At 37.7% G+C, this 22,597-nt stretch overlaps 2 protein-coding genes across 4 annotated transcripts in view; both read right to left on the bottom strand.

Annotated features, from left to right (window-relative positions):
- The window catches only part of LOC131332811 (uncharacterized), a 36,115-nt gene that overhangs the window by 5,182 nt on the left and 8,336 nt on the right, over positions 1 to 22,597 (bottom strand). For all 3 annotated transcript variants that reach the window (XM_058367117.1, XM_058367112.1, XM_058367120.1), the window contains 15 exons: positions 22,429 to 22,535; positions 21,171 to 21,233; positions 18,632 to 18,732; positions 15,007 to 15,101; positions 13,742 to 13,762; positions 11,168 to 11,263; positions 10,962 to 11,082; positions 10,603 to 10,788; positions 9,173 to 9,354; positions 5,764 to 6,035; positions 3,282 to 3,383; positions 2,415 to 2,588; positions 1,931 to 2,119; positions 966 to 1,207; positions 713 to 859 (listed from right to left, as the gene is read on the bottom strand). In XM_058367117.1, the coding sequence (XP_058223100.1) occupies positions 713 to 859; positions 966 to 1,207; positions 1,931 to 2,119; positions 2,415 to 2,588; positions 3,282 to 3,383; positions 5,764 to 6,035; positions 9,173 to 9,354; positions 10,603 to 10,788; positions 10,962 to 11,082; positions 11,168 to 11,263; positions 13,742 to 13,762; positions 15,007 to 15,101; positions 18,632 to 18,732; positions 21,171 to 21,233; positions 22,429 to 22,535 (2,098 nt within the window). The remainder of the gene's footprint in view (positions 1 to 712; positions 860 to 965; positions 1,208 to 1,930; positions 2,120 to 2,414; positions 2,589 to 3,281; positions 3,384 to 5,763; positions 6,036 to 9,172; positions 9,355 to 10,602; positions 10,789 to 10,961; positions 11,083 to 11,167; positions 11,264 to 13,741; positions 13,763 to 15,006; positions 15,102 to 18,631; positions 18,733 to 21,170; positions 21,234 to 22,428; positions 22,536 to 22,597) is intronic.
- Positions 5,210 to 22,597, bottom strand: part of LOC131332834 (ribosomal RNA small subunit methyltransferase-like) — a 92,164-nt gene continuing 74,776 nt past the window's right edge. Inside the window, exon 4 of the mRNA XM_058367147.1 lies at positions 5,210 to 5,227. The gene's annotated coding sequence lies outside the window, so the exon portion shown is untranslated. The remainder of the gene's footprint in view (positions 5,228 to 22,597) is intronic.

The following is a 22,597-nucleotide window of genomic DNA, read 5'->3' as shown; positions in this document are numbered from 1 at the left end:
TAATAATTGGAGAAATAGGGTAATGATTGAAGAAAGAAATAGGGTAATGATTGGAAAACTAAACTAAAATGGTAACCGAACAAGGTGTAAGTATTTTTCCTAACCATTAATGTCTTCTTTGCCAAGCAAGCCAATGAAAACTAATTAACAGTCAGAAGTTATGCAAATATTGATCTACTACTGCATTCAACCAACAAAATCATGATGCCCAAATTTCGTGTGTAGTGGTGAATTATTGATTCATTTTCCAGAATATCGTGTCGTTATTATTTCGGGGATCCTAAGATAGTTTAATATCTTTGATAGAAGGCTAAGGAATAAGCTTCTCAAAATAAACTACAACCATTTGTGAGAACAAAACATTAATTGTCATACAGTCAATAAATGACAACTAGTAAAGTTCTTAATCAAAGCATGCATCAAGAAAAGAAATAGATAAAATCAAATTCAAAAGTGAAGAAAAGAAAAAAGAAAAAAAAGTGATGAGAAAATATAACAATCAGATCCATTAAGTTTTTTCATTGTCTTTTAGGATATGCTACTATACTGAAGACTACGACACACCGAAAGTAACGGTTACTAACAAATCAGATGTGTATTGCAACGATATCATGAACAGAAAGGAAAGGAAAGCAGAGACAATATTTCTGAAGAAAGTAAGAGGCTTTTCATTGAACCTCCAAGATTCTTTTTTATAAGATAATAGAGGTACCTTGTTGGCCCTAGAGGTAAATACTTTGCTCTAGGGACAAAGCAAAACAGTGAAACAAGATCCAGCAACCTCTCATGGGTTTCATATAGTTTCTTAAGCTCTTCATCTGTCCACTCCTTTTTCGCATTATCGTGGTTGCGCATCTCCCTGAACATCCAATTATAAGACTTTCAGTATTAGGAACAAGGATTGTCTCTCACAGTATGAATAAAACTTTACTCAGAAACTAGAGATTTGAAGGGCAAGTTCTTACTTGATCAGTTCATCTTGCGCACTATACATTTCATCAAGGACCTTTAACATTGGACTTATAAGAGATCCAAGGCCAGTACCACTGGCTCCTTGATCTTCTCCGTTACTGACATGCATGTCTGAAAATTGAGACTGCACACCACCCTGTGCTAAAGCATGTAAGAATTCATATATCTGTAGCCTATAAGGCTCACCAGATCTAATTGCCATGGTCGTGAGGGCTTGAGCAGCAATAATTCGAACCTGGATGATCATATCACCAGAAATCGTCATGAAGATATTTTTAACACAACCAATTACCATGGAAGTACACTGACAGAATCAAAAGTTAAGATGCCTACGCCGCACACAAAAGCCCCATAACCTTTTCAATGGAATGTTCGCTACGTGAACCATAAGTCAGTAACATCTTTATACAGATGAAAGTTCTAGTGCATTCAAAATTTAAAAATATAAAGAGGAAAGGAGAAAAATGTTCCTACTCAATGCGTCTACAAGGGGAAGAGGAGATAAAGGATGATGAGGTGCGTTAACTTTTCCCTAAAAGGATCTATCAACTAAATGGTGCCATTCATCATTGTCTACCCTGCCTTCTTTCCTTCTAGTTGACTGCATATAAAACAGTCACAAAAGAGATAAATTCCATCAGAATGCCGAAATTTTGTTACTGTCAAATAGTCATGGCATTTATTTTGTTACATCTTTCCAGAGAAGAAATTGCTGCCGTCATGAATTTTGGAACTATCTTTCACCCTAATGTTACTGTGTAATAGCTAGATACCAAATATACATATATAAATATAGACCCTCACAAAAAAAAAACATCTACCTCAATAACCTTCCAAAACAAATAACAAATCCAACCCTTAATCAAAAGAATGAAAATACACAGAATAAGTTGACATGTACTTAAATGGGTGAAGGCAGAAACACAGCTCTCAGGGTCTGCTAAGGTGAAAGTTTTACCTCCCAACTTCCACTGAAAGCACACCTTTGGAGTCGAGTCAACGCTCCGGCAAGAGTAGGATTACGTGAACTAGCAGCAGCAACCATTTTATCTGTATCTAACATCATTAACGCAGTACCAGGAGGGGTTGCTGATTCCCAAGCATATTCAGAGGCAGCATAATTTGCATTTTCGCCAAGGAACCAAACCTGCAAGTACAGTACTACACAGATCAAGACCAAAATAAAAGAGACAAAGATAAAACTCCCAGATAGTTTTCCCAACCCGAAGGAATGAAATATCGTTTCGTTTCCAACAGAATGACCGAAACGAAAGATAACAGGAAACCCTAACATCCGATGTTTACAGCAACACATACCAAAAGGTGCCTACAGAACATTCCAAAACATTGATTGTTTTGAGGCCAATAGAAATTTCATCAATGATATTGTCATAGATTCAAAAAAAAATAAAATCAAAGCAATGTTGAGGGAAAATGCTTACCGCGGCTTGGACTAGTCTCTGCAATGCGAGAGCTGCCTTCGGATCAGATGCGGACACCCTATCTATTGATAGACCTGACATCGATCCCGGTTGGGGAGGTGGTAGATCAAGAACTATCGTGACTGCTTCCAGAGCTGTGTGTTTTCCATCTGGGCCAGCTCCGACAAGGCATGTCTGAAAATTTTAACAGCCATTCAACCAGCAATTGTTATTCTCGTTATCCTTGACAAATCATAAGGATCAAAGTGTGCACTCTTTGAGTAAATGTTATAACAGCGGACTTCATAAATTAGATCCAGAAAACAACAGACAGGCACTAAATTAATTATGAAAGGGAAAGAAGGCGCTGAAGGAGGACAAGGCAGCTAAAGATAGGAATTTTCGCAAAACAATAGCAATAAGCATTAGCTGCATGCCAATTCGCAAGCACCAAGTGTGAAATGGGCATCAAACTCTGAGGTGCATGCACAGGAACAGGAGTACATAAGATAAGTAATTGGGCAACAACTGCTGAGAAATGACCTTAAGCAATCAATGACGCAATTTTTGCATGGACGGAACTACGCTAAACTTAACTACTGCACTTCTGAAAAATACAAGTGCAAGAGTGGATAAAAAACTACCATACAAGTTAAATTTGACAGCAATCAGTACAAAACCAGTATTATTGTAACATTTATGCATGGAGTACTCCAGTAGTTGGAATTTATTAAATAAAGAAATGCACTTCTTTTCCTGCATACTTGTTTTACATCACATTTGCCACCTGGTTACTGGAAATAACCTCCAAACCTACAACATATTTAATATCCAAAAACTAGACAAAGGGGGAAATCCAGCATGCAACAGGTTTGAGTGTAAACCTACTTTCCAAAGTAGTTGAAGGACATCAGCATCGATCTTCCCTGGAACTTTAGTGGCAAATATCCTTGCAATTTCTAGAAGAGTGACGGCCATGTCTGGAGTAGCCTAACAAGTCAAAACACAAGGAGAATGAAGTGCATAAGGATCTGAAATTTTACATATCAATCCTTCCTTACTGAGAAGTAAAATAGAATATATGAAGATCGAGCATACAAGAAGAAAGGACTGAGTGAAGGAAGAAACAACCACATTAATGAGTAGCTTTTGTCACTTGGTGACAAAGCAACAAGTCTTACAATGTACAAACAATTACACACACTTCTGCGAGAAGTCTTGCATAGAGAAGGCAATTAAAAAGTTATGCCATCGCTGAAACATGCATTCAGATCTGTATTTTTGTATCAATATTCAAGATTGATCTAACAAAAGCAGATAACTATTTAAACATTTAAATGACCTTCATTGCTTTCTCTATAAATGGCTCCATCAATCACAACAAAAAAATACTCTGCATACATGGCTCTGCAAGAAAAGCAGATTTAAGCACCTGAAATTTCTGTTGAAAGGTTGTATGGAGACTGTTTGGAACTAGAATTTGTCATTAACTGTGTCTTGCACAGTGAATGTCCAAAATCAAACGAAAGTGCAGGAAAAGCCCTACAACACGAATTGTCTCCTATAGTTGGTGTGGAGTGCAGCTCAGAAACTACCATAAACAATGTTAATTAGAAACCTCTTCGAATCTCAAACTTTGCAAACAATTGATCACACCATCCTCAGTCTGTATCATTTCCTTCCCTTGAAACCTTCCATTACCTCCACACAACAACAAAGAAAAGCCTCTGGAAACAAGTTCTCTCTCAGACTAATGCCCCAGTATAACAGGTAGGAATTTAGAAGTCGAAAACTTCACCATGCTCTATAGTCTACAACCAACAGTTTAAGCAAAAGCACACTGGAGACAATCGACCAATTATTTTGTCCGAGAATGTCTCCTCCAATTACAAAAATAACCCCACCGTCTCCTACAAGACCCAAAAATAATGTGCAGGCCTAATAATGAAAACCAAGCCCATACTATCAGTTCGGTACAAGTATATAGTATATACCATAGTCCATATACACAAACAATATGGTAGCGGATTAACAATATGGTAGTGCATTATGGAGACAATCGACCAATTATTGTGTCCAGGAATGTCATATTCATCAGAACTTAAAAGCAAAATTTAACTTTCCCACAAAAAAAAAAGGGCCTTCAAAGAGGTCAATCATCCTTTCCTCCCAACTACTACGAGGAAAGGTTACTTCCATTGCTATTAGACTCGAGTATAACACGATTACGTACAAATACACATGTTGATTAGAGTATTCAAATCATTCAAGCCTGTATCTGATTAAATACTCTTCCAATAGAAGTACGCAAATTAGGCACCAAAGTATCATCAATGAGACTTGACTTCATAGTTATTTGGTCTGGATGAATGGTTTCAATCCCCAGCTTCCACAAACCAAAATAGTATTTTGTTGGTGAGTGGAAAAAGTTTGTGAAGTCTTATTTTTGTCAATTAAAAATTTGTCACTGTGAAGATATGAAACCCCTTTTCTATCAGGGTCGCATAATAAAATGTTTTCAAACATTTAAACAAACCCAAAATGTTACCTCACAATTCCTATTCTAAGGAAACTAGATCATAGCACAAATCCAAAGACAGTTATGTTCCAATATTTGTTTACTTAGTTACGAGTACTCTTAGTTGATCTTTAAGATTTTAATCTGGGATCACCTAACGAGAAAAAATGACAGACGTTTAACTTATTTGATCATGTTAAACTTGGAGTGAATGGTAGCTGCAAACAATTTTCCCCAGAAAGACAACTCTGATGCCATGTGCAAAGAGAACAGTATTAATGAATAGGTCAATGCTGTTCAAAAAACAAAAAAAATACTGTTCAAAAAAAATGAATAGGTCAATAACCAAGTAGATTGAGCCATGCACATTAAATTGAAAGTTAACTAAGTAGGAGAAATAATAATAATCCAAAGAGAACAAGTCCAGCAGAATGAGTGAGAAAGAAGCTAAGAGAATCAAATGAATAAGCTAAGAAAGTTTTTCTTCATCTGTTTTGAGTAACAAACTCGCAAAAGGCTAGGAAGTTCTTAAGCTCAGGCTGCTCAGCTGATTCCTGCCACTGTCAAGGCTACTTATGCAACAGAAGGATCTACCAATCACTAAACAACAGAGAGATTGATTTCAAAATAATTGGAATTACAGAACTTTCAGATATCAATGGCAGAATAAAATTGCAGAGAGAATAGTGTAAAGCATGTCGTAATGAGTGGTGGGCTAAAGAGCCACACGTAACCAAACTACAATGACACATCTACAATCACCAAAGCATGCATGGATGAAGTAACTGCATGAAACAAAGATCATTCACACATTGGAACCAAAAAAAAATTTCATAGATGCCTTCTTGGTACCTTAAAGCGAGCATGCAGAGTGAGCAAAATATCATTTAACAGGGTTGCTGGCCAGGCCGGATCAGAGAGCTCTGAGGCAATAATGGACTCTAGTTCATCAAAGGATTCATGAGGACTTTGCATCCAGATCAATGCTTTTATTACCATGGCCCGAACATAAACACATTCACATGCCACAGTGGTTCGCACCACTTCCATTAATGAAGCTAATAAACTTGCAATTGTGTCCTTGCTACCAGTTCCATTAGACACGGGAGAAACCTTTCGAGCACCTAAACAATAACAGTAAAAACCAAAATAAGGAACCACAAAAAACACTGCGAAAGAAAGAAGGAATATGATTTCAGGAAGCATTCCACATTAGATCACAACCCCTGAAGATAAATACAAACAATGAAACAATTGGGTTGCTACACGATGACCATACAGTGAGAAGAGGCCCATGAACTATTCCAGGAAAATTCAACATGAAACCACCAATTAAGGACTTAACTAGACTGACACGCTTATGCACTACCATAATGCTTTCACAAGAAAGGTGCTACACACTGCATTGTGCATTTTACTAGATTTTAATTACTTTATAGAAAGAATTACCATCTATTCCATTCGCATTAAATTGATGGGCCACTGAGTTGGTGGGGCCTGGAGGACGGAAATGTGGGGTTGTTCATTCCCCTTTTTGCAAGCACCTTCTCACTGGTGATACAGTTCGAGTTGTAAAAGAAAACTAGTTTTCACCCATTTTTGTACAAAGATATAGGTGTGGAGGGCATAGAGTGGACTTAATCTGCTGGTAACCTTCCTTATGCTTTTGCAACAATTTGACTATTTCTACAAGACCAACAGCCACTTCAAAATGCATTTACTATTATATTAAGGCAAGAGATGAAGCCTAGAGTTTCACCCAACTTATTTATGTAAAAATATCATCAATTTCAACCACACCCCTCGGTCAATTCAGATCAATGGATGCCACCCATGTACAAAAAAAATATCCGAGGACAAAACGCCCTACATCATCTAATTTTCCTAATAGGGCTAGCAACTCCTCCAACTTCCAATCCTATACATTCGAGAGTGATATTCCACAAGATTTTGGGGTAATCCGCAGCCAACTAAAATATAGAAGAGTGAAGATCTCTCAACCATACATACCCACCAAACATGCTCCAAAAACTTCACTCTTCCCTGCCCCCACCTTTTGAGCATGCCTAGAAGACACACCCCACCCTCTCCTAATTCCCTTGCGAAGCCCTACCCCATGTGGGAATGAATTTCCAGCCAGGGCTACGCACCCTAATACAGCTATTGAAGGTTATGTAGGCATGTGAGGCAGTTAGTGGGGTGAGAGTTTGACATATTTGTCCCCATGGTTATTGAAGGTTCAAAGAAATAACTTGTAAAAAGAAGATTATGATTGAGTTATTTGGGGTACAAAAAAATTGAGACAGTAAAAAATTTTAATCTACGCCAAAATCCCTTCTCCCTTCATATAATAGAAGAAAGCTGTACAACATTTCCGCTATAGGAATGGAATTTGGTTCGCTATTAAACAGAATTTTCATGCAAGCACACCATGATAGTTTGTGCCACTTACTAAAGGTACAAGGAGAAATGGCACTCCACCTACACATCCTACTACTCCCTCTGTCCAGATATAATTGTCCCTAATTCTATTCTAACTGGCTAAAAAACGGGTTATATCTTTGAATCCGTAATGAATTTCTTATCGAAAATGGATCTTGTTTGATAGATCTCAATTAGTTTTATAATACAATGTTTTTGAAATCAAGTAAAACATTATAAATTGGAAGATATAATCAATTGAAAAATGACACGAACTCCAAAAAAGGATTATTAAATCCGGACAGAGGGAGTATTAAACAACCTACACAACATATTAAAAGCAAAGAAAACATCATCTTCACAGAAAAAGGAAACTAGTTGTGGTGGTGGTGTGTGTGTAACAAATCGTGGGGCCATTTGTGGTGAAGCTTAATAAATAGTACTCCATTTGTCCATTACCCAAGATTGTCAAATCGCGAATCAAATTAAGAATCAGAGTGACCCTTCTCCGAATCGTCAATCGTATGCATTCTGTCCAAATTTCTAAAATACATTGGAAAATGCATAAAGATGTTCTAGATCCATTAAGAAAAGAAAGCTTATCTTTAACACTATAAAAGTTTGTAGCCTAATAGGTACAAAACTAGCTTATATGCCAACACATGTGGGTTGGTCATGGGTTCTGAGCACTACCCTTGTCTACCATTTAGAGGAGACAAGGATTGAAAAGATCGATTTGTGAAATTATGCATCCATGTAGGATATGATCCTCAACAATTCTAATTACCATCTAGCAAATTAAAACTTATAACATCTTAAAGACGTTGAGCACATCAATTGACTCATTATAATGAAATACGAGAATGTAACAGCACAAAGATATCCTAGTTCATGACTATTTTAATGTTTAAAAAGGATTAGGACAAAAAGGGTTAACAACATGCTCTGAATCAGAATAAATAATTTTGCGCGGGAATAAGGTTTTTCATACTTAAAAGTACATGATATTATATTCTTGCTTTTCTAGTCTAGAAGAAAAAATAAGGCAAAACCTCAGAGTTGTTTCATATTAGTCGAACGCAACAAATTGTGATAAACCGTGATTCACCTATAGATTTGTATTGTTTTTGTGTGAATCGTGAATCGAAAAGTGAATCGTGCTGATTTCATATAAACCTTAATTCACCAATAGATTTGTATCGTTTTTGCGTGAATCGTGAAACAAATCATGAGGTTTTTTTTATTTGATAAGTATGAATCGTGGGATTAAACAACTATTAGATTGTTAACCACCAACTCATCTAAAAGCTTAAGCTATTGGAGAGAATGGCAACTTTATTGCCTGGCTCTCCTCTATAAGCGGGCTAAACACATGTAAATTTTGATCATTAGGTAGGTGGTGAGATTCGAACCCAGGATCTATTGCCTGCTCTGATACCATATTAGATTGTTAATCACAAACTCATCTAAAAGCTTAAGTTGTTAGAGGGCCAACTTTATTATTTGTATTCTCAACAACAGCTATGCATGTACTAGAAACTCAACTTTTTAAGGAAACATGTGATGTCTCCTTAAAACGTTTGATTGATTTTCCAATATTATCCCTCATTTCCTACCTTTTAAACTACTTTTAATCATTTACGAGGGTTAGTTTGTGGAAATTTAAATGGTTTTTGGTTTCGACTTTTCACAGAGGACAAACATTAGTGGACAAGCAATATCGGACGGAGGGAATAGTCGAGTGCAACAATAGAAACAGAACTCAAAGAGTAAGCTTAAGGATTATGCTCAAATGATTAATGAAGTTAGTGCAACCAGTGACATTTAAGAAACCAATTACCTTCAGCAAGTGGGTTCTCATATTCATCAACTGAATCGTTGACTTCATTAACATGAGCTCGCTCATCAATATCCTGTAATCCTACCGCAAAAGCCGCAGCCCGACTTTTACCCATCTCCTGCACAACCCTTGCTGCTGCATGAAGCACAGGCCTAGAGTAACTACGGAATGAGGCCTCTAACCTGAAGCAAAATCAGGTGTTTCGAAATAATGTTCAGATTGATCATCTACTATATCACAAGAAAAACTATGACTTAAAACAAGCAGTCACATTTTCTTCAAAACACACTACCCTAAGAAGCATAGACACAGACAGGGATACACATAGAGACAGACACATAAAATTTCCAGAACATCAGACTACGGATATGACGGAGGTACAGCAAATAAAATGTTTCAATTTAAGTACATTATGTAAAATATGTATGGCTATTATGTCCACAAACCACAAATACAAATGAAAGTTCACACAAGCTTAGTTACTAGAAGATCCAGGAGTAGCTAGCAAAAGCTAATCGAGGCTGAAATCTGGTACCGGTACAAAATCTAGGTCATTTGAAAACTGTAGAAGAGAGAGAGAGAGAGAGAGAGAGAGAGAGAGAGAGGGGTTTAAAGTCACAGACTAGAAGACAATCGTGAACTAAAGGCTTCAATCATCTTGTCCCACAAAACTCTTTTGATTTTACAAATTCCACCTTTTAAGTTTTCTAACAATACCATTTTTGACCCCCTAAAAGACTTTGTCAAATTCAAAACTTATGTCACGGTGTTTCCCTTGCCATATCCAAACTAAAAGACATATGACACGGATGTGTCCAGATCTTAGTAGCACGAAGCAGGAGCGGGTGCGGGGGCGGTGGCACCTAGAAGCTCCTAAGGTTGGGAGCACCTAAGGAGCGTATATATAGATGATAAAGATGCAAGTATACAAAATATCTTTAAATACTTAACCATTGCAGGAAAAGTGATACTTTTAGTAAGAATTTTCCCGATCTTAAAGGATAATTATTGGAAGTTAAATACTTCTAATTTACAAAACTTCTTGATATGATTTTCATATTCTTATTTCCACAATGGACAACTCAAAGTAAGAGAATGCTGAGCAAAAAAAAAAAAAAAAACTCAAAGTCAGAATTAAGCTCCCGTCTTAGTTAGGAGCAAGCTCCCATGTTGGGAGCGCTGATTCGAGCTCCCATCTTGGGAGCGCACCCATTTTAGAAGGATCCTGCTACTAAGGTTCAGATTTAACTAGATTAAACGAACACCAAGCGTTAAGTGTCCCATACAAAAGACGACAAGATAGGCACGTCGGTGCTTCATAGTCACCCAAGACGTGACTTCTGATTGATTTCTCTTTCAGATCGGAAACAAACAATACAATAAATCATGTAATAGGAGAAAAAAGCTTCTAAATTAAGAGCTACTTGAACCTTCTCATTACAAGTTTGAAAAGTGGTTGTGGACGCCTTGTTTTTGGAGATTTCTCTTTAGCAGCCTTTGGAGGAAGTGAATCTTTCGAGTCATCATCTGCTCCCTTTGAAGACACAGATGGTGCTTCTGGAAGCTTAAGGATTTCCCTGGTTACCCGATACCACCCACCAGCTCTTTCCTCAGTCCTAAAGAGAACAAAGAGTAAGACTATGCACAAGTTTAAACAGACGTGTATGCAAAGGAGGCCGAAATCAATGAAGGAAAATTTCTCAATTGCATGCACTTCTGCTTTTGCAGACAAAGGATCAGACCCGTTAAATGTCAAGGAAAACACGAATTATAAGTGCAAATAAAATACCTCTCAGCATTATCAGATTTTCCCAACACACAAAGGATTGCCTCAAAACAAACTCTTTCACTAGGATCCAGGAGAAGTTGATAGAGTACAGAATAAAACTGAGACTTAATGTCAGGCCTTTCTGCAGACACAAAGTAAAGACTCTGCTGAGTCTAGGTTCATTCGAAGATACACGGAGCGATTAAACGAAATTCAAACACACTTACCATCTAAGGATCGAGCCCTAGATATTGCATGGCACAACCGGGCGAGTGCAACTCTAGCGAGAACATCATGCAAGTGGAGAACATCCTGCAAAGCTCCTGTTTCACATCAACACCTAAGCAACTAAATAGAGGACTCGAAATGCTGGTCACACGAGAAACTGACTACAAACAGAAACGAATAATTTTTAAAAACAGCATTGAAAAAATAGATTGAATCATAGAAGGAACTGTGGAGGAATCAGTAAAGAAGGATACAACAAGATTTGTCAAACCAAGCTTAAACATGTGTCCAAATAAATTGGGTCAGCTAAATAAAAGGCCCAATGTTAATATGTTTTGGGGTCTAAATTCAACAGAAAGGTCAACTCACGAGAGCCTTAAGTCAACTACTTGAGGTCAGCCATACATTTTACATCAATGAGTTTAAGATAGTCATTAAACAGTTGGGTCAATAGCCATCGATTCTCTCATATATAGCCTCAACCAAACCAAACTGAGCCTTGTGTCCCAATCAATTGGGGTCGGCTAAATACATAGCCTCAACCCATTTTCATTTTTGCTGCTGCTCCTGTTAGACTTGCGACTCAAATATAATAACCTCCAGCACGGTTCAGTAGTGCATCCAAGTTTCGCTAACCGAACCATCTTCAAAACTATCCTCAACTTACCCTCAATATGTGTGCTAACATTGCAAAACGGCAGTTATTTTAATCTCTTAGCATTTATTGTACTCGTGAGCACTAATCTCTCTATCGTAATGCAACTTAACTGATTAGCCAAAACAGTAATCTCCCTCTATCCAACATTTTAGATGATAAAGTCCAAAATCCTATACAATCTCTTCCAAACATTTCAGTGAACCTGGCTTGATACTTTAGGATTGCACGGTATTGCTTAATACTTTAGGATTGCACGGTATTGCTTCTTCACTTCATCCATCTGGTTCAACCTCTAAAGACAATTATTTTCCTAAAGCAAACCTCCATTCTGGTTAACTAATGAATCTCCCATGCACAAGTACATGGGTACCTGATTGCGGTCCTCTTTTTCCATCCAACAACAGAAGCCTACATTTAGTTTTGCAGGATCATAGAACACAAGAGCCTACTCGGTGGTAATTTCATGCTTGGTGCCCCAAATCCATGACCCTCATGGACATTCGATCCAAATACTCCAAAAGTCAAGGGCTAATTCAAACATTTCTCAAGAAAACTCGAGTCTAATCACCTACACTCGTGGCGAGTCTAGAAACACTGAAAAAAAGAATACTGAAATTTCACCTCTTATCTCCACCACTGACGTTGCACTTCTAATCTCTATGCTATAGCCCTTCACATCATTTAACCGTACCTGCAATAGTGGAATCTGGATTGCCCAGTTTAATTATAGCCTTGTTAAGATCTTTGGTGGTTCAACACTGTAGGTTACAGATGATCCATCTTCTCATATCCGAATCTGTACATCACTATCATCCCATGTATGACCATAGCACCCACCACGCACACTTGCTATCATGGTAGGTTGGGTAAGTGATTGCTACACTCTGTCATCCAATTGCTACAGCACTACACTGCTGGTAGCTATACTGCACTATACTGCCAATTGCGATAGCACCATTTAACAAGTTACAAGAGCAAGAACCGTCATAGATAATTCCTTTTATCGCCTCTACTGCACTACACTCTGCAGATAGCAATAGCGATAGCACAATCTAACAAGTTACAAGAGGAAAAACCATCTCAAATAATTCCTTTTATCGCCTCGCAGAAGAAATTAAAGTGCCCCTCAACTCCTGGATTCCTGGACAATACAACTGGATTTTCATGTCAACATCATCTATAAAGAGGTTGTTTGCTTATTTTTTACCACTTTGTTTATCATTTATAATCCCCCTATTTTAAAAGTTCCACCATTTAGTTGTCGAGAAAAAACCATTGATACCCAAGTAGCAAAAAACAGAAAAAGGAAAAAGAGTTCAAATATTTCGTTAACCTTCTCTATCTCCCACCAGGCTCTATTCCCCATCTTCCAAAATACTTATACTAATATTGCTATATCGTATATGGTTAGGGCATTCCTTAGCTTCAATTTAAAGCTCGAATATCTAGTAAACAATTCTGGGACGAGTAAAACATCTACCAGTCCATCAACATGTGTTCGTCTACTTTCAAAGGTTACCAACTACTCCCTGTCATCAAAGTATCAGTCCAAAACTTCTCCTCCCCTCTTATTGCGCCTATGTTACAAAGACATTGGAATGTGCATCGGTTACACTTCTCAGTCCATCAAGACAATCGAAATTACTAGAGTTTATAACCTCGGACTAGGTTGGAGGAATTTAAAACCTTGATGTTACTTTTTGCGCACATATTCCCATTAAAGTGCATATACAAAACACCACTATTAAAATTACAACAGCAGTAAAATGCAAATTCAATTCAAAAAAGGGAAAAATTAGAAAAACAAACTGGGATGAGTACGTTCTTGAATCATGACCGATTCCAGCAACATATTAACAAGCAACAAAACCAAATGACAATAACAATTAAAATGAGAGCAAAGTATCAACCGTACCTCCAGGTTGTGCATGCTTTCCTGGATGGAAGAAAAAAAAAGTTACACATGAGAAAATGAAAAATCAATTGCATCATTGCAAGAACTATCAAAATACAAACACAGAAACACAGGTTCACAATTGTTAAGTTTTTACAGCCATTGAGTTTCCTTTGGCAAGTGAGAACCTGGTTATCCTCCAATAACTATTCATTCAACATTATGTCTAGGCATCTGATTTCAAACTCATAATAATTTGAACGAGCAGCATGTAACGATACAATGTTGTTCTGCAATTACTGATACCAGTATTGTCAAAGTCATTATGTATCCTACCATTCGCATTGTATTGGCAGAAAATAATTATGCACTCCTATTCCAGGTAGTTCTGGTATAGGAAAAGCACGATACGATTCGGTATCCTGCAGTCTATTAGGCTAAATGTCGAGTTCCCAATCATGACTAAGGCTTTTTCTGCAGCAATCAAAGAGCTCCTAAAATCCCCGTCAAGATGGGGCATTTTTTGAAGCAATCAGAATCATCTCGCTTGAGCTCAAGGCCATTTTATCCCAATCGAAGAACATTTTCCTGATTTTTCCTTTTGCCGACAGTGACCCACCAATCCACTTCGGGGATAACAAGGGTAGATTCAAAACAGTGACAATGGACAAAGATTTCTTTGTCTGTATATTCAAAACAGTTGCTTTGGAAATTTGGAATGTATTTGGTTTGTAAGTGCCTACTTTTGTTGGAACAAGTAATATGGTTAAAGACTTAAAATTTTGTATGCTCATATGCAACACATTTAGCATTTCACATTCGACATAACCAGTTCTCACGTTCAGATTTAACTTTGTTGACAAATCTTACTATATGCTGTACATATCCGATGAGATACATAAAATGAGAGAAACGATACAGGATACTACGTATCCCGATTTGACAGCACTTACTGATACAGACTAAATTTGGACCCTTGGAGAACAAACTCTGAAATAAATTTGAAGCATAAAATTTGCACGAATCCTTTGTTCATGTATAAAAAGGACGATGTGACAACAAGATGAAATCAACCTAAAGCTTAGAAAGGTGGAACCATAAATAACAGAAAAAACTAAGCAACTCTTAAGGATGTAACCAAGAATATGTGCAAGTATGCCCGTGGATCAATCACGTTCAACTAAGCAAAGACCTTTTGAATGTGGAAGAGCTTAAAATTTACATCAATAGGTCTTGTTATCGATATAATACACGATTACAACAACAAAGAGGTGACATGAAGTTACCTAATGCCATTGCAACCGCATAAGGATCTTTTGTGGCTAACTCAGACAGAATTTCCAGAGCGTGCCTCACAGCAACTGGATCAGCAAAGGAAACTCTGCAGTCGTCGATAAAGTAGGTTGAGAATTGTCCCAATAGAATAAGGTATTAGAAGATGGGACCAACAATATGTATCAAACTATCTGACAGTGAAACACCTTCCCTCACATGCGCTACAAGGTTGCATGTAAACAGGCCCAAGAAGCATAATGCAAACGGAGAAGAATAATGCAAGCAGGGAACAATTTTAACAGAAGGAATAGAAACTAAGACGTCTTAAAAGCAAAAGCTTTTATGTGGCATCAAATCACCAATTATTCCAAAATCCTATCCAAGGATAGAGCCAAGGAGGACAAGTGGCAGCAGCTGCCACAACAAGGATTTTAAATAATGCAATTATTATATGTAAAAACAATATTTATCCCCAATTGTATAGACCCGCCACCGCTAGATTTTTTTTCCTTATTTGTTGTTATATAAAAAGTCCTTAATTCTCTATTTTTTTTAAAGAACGGAGACCCAAAAAGGTATTCCAAAACAAAATTCTGTTAGAAAAGCTCAGCCCATAAAGTCTCCTTAAAACCCAGGTATTAAGGAGAGGGAAGCTAGGGCCTTTGACAAGCATAGAAGGGGCATGTCCAGGCGATGTGGGACACAATCCAACACAACCTCCTGGCCCACAAAGCATGGCAACCAGACAAAGGTCCACCATGGAAAAGGCCCAACCAAAGCTCTGATACCATGTTAGAAAAGCTCAGCCCATAAAGTCTCCTTAAAACCTGGGTTTTAAGGAGAGAGAAGCTAGGGCCTTTAACAAGCATAGAGGGGGCATGTCCAGGCGATGTGGGACACAATCCAACAAATTCAATGGGCCAAAGTGAGAAATTATAAAAGATGAGGTCTAAATTAAGGGGGGAAAACTTGACACTTTGCTTTTTTGTAAAGTACTCTACAAGAAAAGACAAAAAGGAAAGGAAAAAAAAAACCTAAAACAAATCTAAAGGTGTGCACACTCCAACGCACGGCAGTCGTCATGTCGTATTGAGTGGCAGCCTCACGTCAAGACTTCCGAACAATTAAGAAATCATTTATCGTTTGGCGTTTTTGCTGTGGATTTCTCAAACTCCATTGGGAAAAGGTTAGTCTTCTCAATTTTTCAATATTCAATTGAAGTTAGAGAAATTATTGAATGATTTGAATCTCTTGTTGAGTTTGACTTGAGCAATAGATGATATTTGCACTATATGAAAATAATGTTGATTTGCGTAAATTAACTAATAAGGTAGGCAACCATGGTCAGAAAACAATTAACTCATTTTTTAAGAAAAGATGTCCTCAAAGTGTTGAACACAATACAAATGCAGAACCTTCACAAAGCGCAATTGGAACTTCGACAATTGAACCTGAAACTCGTCCTCCTAAAAGTCCCAGAGTTGAATTGAAAGCTTTTGATCCATCTACGTGCATATGACAAACATCATTTAGTTAGTTTTTCTATGTTATTTTAATTTTTTCTAGAGTCGATGACATTTTGCCACTGCTATAAAATCCTCGCTCCATCCCTGATCTTATGTTAATGGTCCAACAATCTATAACAGTTGTTTCTTTACTTATCAAAAAACGTATATATCAAGCTATACAATACCAACCAAAAAGACATGCACCATCCCAAATGAAAAGGCGGCCAATTATAAGAGAAAATTACACTTCTACCACTAGATATAGGGTTTCAGCTTGTTCCTCTTTTTCCTAGAATAAGAGTGACACATGTCCCATCCCAACTGATAGTAATAGAAACTTGCACTTCCTATGGCCAAGCCAGCAGGATACCATAGGGGAAAAAAGATTGACAACCTTCCTCTAACCCGCTGCTTCTCTCATACAATACCAGCAGCGAGAGTGCCTTGTTGACTATGCAAACTACCAAGAATAACCAACGAAAAATAATAAAAAGAGTAAACAGCTCTGGAATTATTACTAAACCAAAAGCACCAATCTATACCTCAAGTAACTACCATCCATGTTCATGAACTAGTGAATTCCGAACATAAAATACTAGGATTGGTTAAAAAAAGTGAATAACGATACAAAACTACTCCAAAATCAGCTAAACTAAAGGTAACAACCGGGCCTCATATAGATTCTGAAAGTATATGCAAAATCTCAGCCTTGTTTTTGCTACGTTCGAAATCTATTCCCAGCACATGTTTGAATGTTGTTTATCAAATAAAATATTCATTGCCTCCATATCTCCTTCATTTCGTAGTGGAAGTGATTTCCAAGAATTCAAAACATCTTTTTGAAGGTTTACAAAAATGGGCTATTATCCTGACCTAAAGTACCTGAAGACAAGTTTCCAAAACTGTCAATCAAAAGAGTTCTATGTTCTTTCAAAAACTGAAAACCTAAGAAGCATGGAACCTCACCCCATTTGGAATAATGACCCCGCCAACCGACACACAATCAAACACACTCCCATAATAAGTTTGGCTGACAATCAAAGATGTTGGATACCCAAACCACCTAACCTTATTGCACAAGGAAACCAATTCCACTCAACTTGATGGATCTCAATCTATTCTTAGAAAGCACTCCGCAGAAATCCCGTTGGAGCATGTTTGACCATTGGTTGCAGAATTCTCCTATTGGGGTAACAGCAGCACTGCGCTCTTGCACTTCAAAGTAAGAACCTCACAAGAACAAGTAGGAACCCATTCCCAATTGAGATGGAACCTCTCAGGTATGTGAATCCCCAAGAAACAAAAGAGAGAGCACCCAAGAGAAAATTGAAGAAACCTAAGATAGTATAAAAGAATTAACCTATACTTCAACTAGCACTCAATATTTCCACAATACTTATCTATACCTACGAAATTGAAACAAACGCCAATTTTGAACATTAGCTCATGTCATAACACGCATTCCATCTTAAATAGCAATATTTTGTGTTTTATACAATACATATGCGCTCCTATAGATGCTCCCAACCTTAGAATCTTTCCATAGACTCTCGCCCCCCTTCCCGCTTTGTGAAACTAAGCTCCAATGTCTCTTCCACAAATACAAGGATCATAAAAATGACATCGAGTATGTACATAAAGCTATAAGATCACTGTTAAAAGCGAGTGTGAGCTTCCCTCACTACTGAACATTGTTGCTTCCAACCTAATCTCTTCTCAAATCTTTGATTATTGTGCAATAACTCGGGCAAATTTTGAGTATCCTATCAAGCATTACAAGAAAAATGAGTGGACAAACAATCTAGTCAGTCTAGTTTACACCTTTTAGCAACAACTGAAGTCGAGATGTCAAAACAGAAGGGGCAACAGAGAGACATAATTCACAGGTGACTATAGTTTAGAAAAGAGCTAAAAGCCCATTCCAAGCAGCAAGGTAGCTTTACATAACAATTGATAAAGTAACCAATGGCGTAAACTATATGTGATTAAGATGATAATCAAGACCGTTCGTTTATAATATGTGTCTAAGACCAATGAAGGAATTGGGACCAGAAGCTACATACAACAAACTTGCCGCGTGACAGATTAGAATAATGTTTCACTGAAGGCTAAATGGTAGAAAACTAACCCCTGTACAGCACGATGGAGAAATGCCGGATTCCCAGGATCCAGAGGAAGTCTTCTCAAAGCACTTAGAGCAGCATATTGCAAATTACTCCGGATGATGAACTGATAATTCATAATTGCACCAAGAGAAAGATAATTAGTTTGGACAACATTCCAATTCCTATGGTATCTATATCTTGTATCCGTATACATGCTTCATAGCCTTTGACAATTGCATTGTCATCATTGAGCATCGATATTTGCTTTTGTAGTTAACCATTTAACGTCAACAATTTTCTAAAATGAAAACATCAACAACCAAAGAGAGATCAAATTTTTGAAACCTATCAGAGTTTATAAAGACGTTAACAAAAATAGGTTTAAAAGAGCAGTAAAAGAAAAGGGTTAAATATCTACTTGCCCCTCCAACTATTCAAGTTTTAGTTACTTCATCCTCCAACTACCAATTGAACCTTCTTCCCCCTCTAACTTCCCAACCGTTAGCCACTCCATCCAATCACTCACTCCCATCCAAGAATTGGACGGAAAACTCAACATCTAACCACCAAATGTGGTTTTGGTGCCAAAAGAAGGGTAATCTGGACATCCCAGCACAAACCCTAAATGAGTGGTTTTTATAAAAAGTAAAACCCATTTCAAATACGCAATCAAGAACAGAGAAAAGCTCACCCCATTTTGATGGGCTCTCTCAACAAGCTTGGAAGGTGACAAGAACACATCACTGCGCGCAAAACGAATTAATGCAAATGCAATTCGAACACCAACTTCACAGAAAACTTGACGTGGTTTATCACGGCGGCCGTGAAATCATCATCCGTGGCAGAGAAATTGGCAGGCACTGAAGACTGGTCCAAGAAAACCATTCACTCACGCGTTTATACGCTATGCTCTATTCGACTGTCATCTTCTTCTTGCTACCTCCACGCTGCTTCTTCTTCTTCTTTACAGTTGGTTTCTTTGGGCTGTCACCCATTTGTTTGGAGGGAGAGAGAGAGAGAGAGAGAGAGAGAGAGATGGGGACCGTGAGTTACAGAGGAAGTAGAAAAAGGGGATAGATACACATTTTTGTATTGATTAGTTAAAGACGTAAATAGCCTTCTATTATTCCAGTTGGGGTTAGCTGTTGTGTTTTCCGTCTAGGAATTGGACAGGAGTGGGTAATTGGATGGAGTGGCTAACAGTTTGGTAGTTAAGAGGGGGAAGAAGATTCAATTGATAGTTGGAGGATGAAGTAACTAAAACTTGAATAGTTGGAGGGGCAAGTAGATAGTTAACCCTAAAAGAAAACGAGGACGAGAAGTCCAAAGAAAATACAACACCTTAGACAAAAGCAAACGTATAACTAACTACACCTCACACACCGCATTGCAATTCCTGGCGATACAACATCCAAACGAAAGACAAATAACCCACTTTATCCCATAAAGAATCAACATCATCGAACTTAACCAAAACTCTAACCAAATAAGCCATGAGAAAATAATGCTACACTATGAAGCTTTTGCCTTCCTGTTGCTTCCAAAACCTATAATGAAGAGGTTGGGTGCTAGAAGTCAGAGCCACCCAACGAATATCCACTATTTGAAGAGGTTGGTTACACAAAGACGAAGACAAAGGACAGAAGAAGAATAACTGATTCAAAAATCCCTCATTTTTCCTAAAAATGACACGCAAGTGGGGGGACAAAGATTGTGACAAGGTCTCATCATTTCGAAAATCTCAATAGTGATCATACAAAAGAATGTTCACTTTGAGAGGCACCGCATCTTGTTATGATAAAGAAAAGGAGGACCACTTCAGTAATCTCAAAAAAAGAGTTGCAAGATCTAAACTAAATCCTAAAGGGCCTAAACCCTAAACCCAAGGATTGAAGCAACCCACCCTTTTTCTCACAAACATAAAGATTCCGGTAAAAATCATCAAGAACTGCATTGCCCAGGAAGGCCATTCATTGTCGTCGCACACAAAGATGCTTTTATCCATACAAAGTCATTAACCTTAAGGCGTAAAACTCTCTCAAGAACTATGAGATGGATAGCAGATTCCCAGAAGAGAAAAATCATCTGCAAGCATTTATATCATGAACAACTCTGATGTGATTTACTTGACAGAGGCTTTAACCTTTCATGTAGACTCCGCAATATGCAAACACTTCACATCTACATAATCACACATGAGAGCAGTCATCCTAGCAGGTGACATTTTGACATTTCCACATCTCACCAAAGGTATAAGAGAGAACTCTTAACATAGCAGTAGTTATCAAGTACTATCAGAAAGGCATTGACCACATACCATATTTTCACTAAAAGTTGCTGATCTAAATGCATACATTGAAGCAAATCTATATGCTGAAAGATGTACAATCAATAGCGCGATAGAGAAAATAAAGGAACAGAAATCTCAAAAACAGAATCCCACGCTAATTTTTCTAAAACAAAATAGTATCAACTGAAAAATCTGATAATTCATACATCACGATTGTAACAACGAGAATAATGTTAAAAAACAAATGGTTGACAATCATCCGATAACATTACCTCCTTGTCACCGCCTTTGGTCCCAAATATGCCTTTCTTACGTTTCTGAGGTTCGTCCGCAACCTGCAAAACAAATACACAATGTTCTAAACAAAAGGCTCCAAATCATATACCCATTGGCCAGTCTCAAAACAACACAGAAAGTCCTTCTATACTAGTAAACAGGAAATAATATGAACATGCAATGCTCATTTGTTTTGCGTTGTAAGCTGGAGGAGATCTCACTATCATTTTACTCTCTGGGTTACTAAAGAATAAGCAGCAGAAGAAAAATGAGGGCCATGAGCCCACGGTAGATTGTAACAGAAAATTAATGTATGAACATGTCTCCTCAGTTGCCGAAAGCCGTTCACATGAATCACACGCAGAAGAGAAGAGGAATAAACTCACAACCACTTCTGTCCGAAAAAGCACACCCAAGAGACTGAACTTCTCAGTATCGCTCCAAGGAAATACTTGAGGCTTATCTGGAATGCTTATCCTAGTGCATCACAACTATCAAGCATGCAAATCTTGTTTACGAGTGCTGCACCATTTTGGCTTTCTGCCAAGGTTTCAAGGTCAAAAAAAAGGGAAGAATACACAGTTCCACACTGCTAAGTTCAGGTCCAGTATTTTTTATTTTACGATGAAAATATTGTTTTACTACTGCTTGACCATTTTAGCTTCTTTAATAAATGACACCAAAAAATTCCTGAACTTCTGATTCCAACCCTTTAAATTTCTATATGCGCCTCTAGTCAACTCAACCTCCTCCTAATTTACTATCATATAAAAATCAACAAAAACAGAAAACCGAGGTCTAATTCAAAACCCAACCTCGTCATCCATAGTTGACGAATGGCAAATTGAAACTCCTAATGTCCCTTCAGACCCTACGTCCAGGCATCCTACCTTTTTAGCAAGTGTTCTACTCCCAAAGAAGACCTTGCAGGTACAAATAGTTCAAGTAGACACACTGGCTCATAGGGGGGATAAACTACCTTGCCTTCAAGAAAGTACCAAAAACAATTGGACATTCCATCCTCATAAGTCAACTTTTACTATTTCATCAGTGCCCCAAAGTGGAGAAGAATAATGCTGTAAAGCTGTAGCGGTAACCTCTAAAATGACCCAAAGCACCATTCCATGATACCCCTAACCAACCCCAAAAATACAGACACAGAAAGGTATTCAAGAAACTGATTGCCTAACAATTGAAAAAATGCAATACACTGCTTGATGCAAATGAAATTGTGAAGGTTGGTGCAGGACAAACCTTGTCAAGAAGGCCAAACACAATTTCGTACAACCTGGATAAGATTTCAGAGTTGCTTGAAGGAGCATATGTAAGAGCTTTCAGTGCTTGTATCCTTCGTGCATGAACTTCAAAGGAAAAAGAAATAAGTAAGCATTGTACTCAGCAGCATCTGTAATGAGTTACACAA

Source organism: Rhododendron vialii, chromosome 1a (assembly GCF_030253575.1).
Source record: "Rhododendron vialii isolate Sample 1 chromosome 1a, ASM3025357v1".
NCBI lineage: Eukaryota > Viridiplantae > Streptophyta > Magnoliopsida > Ericales > Ericaceae > Rhododendron > Rhododendron vialii.
This window is presented reverse-complemented; position numbering and strand designations above follow the sequence as displayed.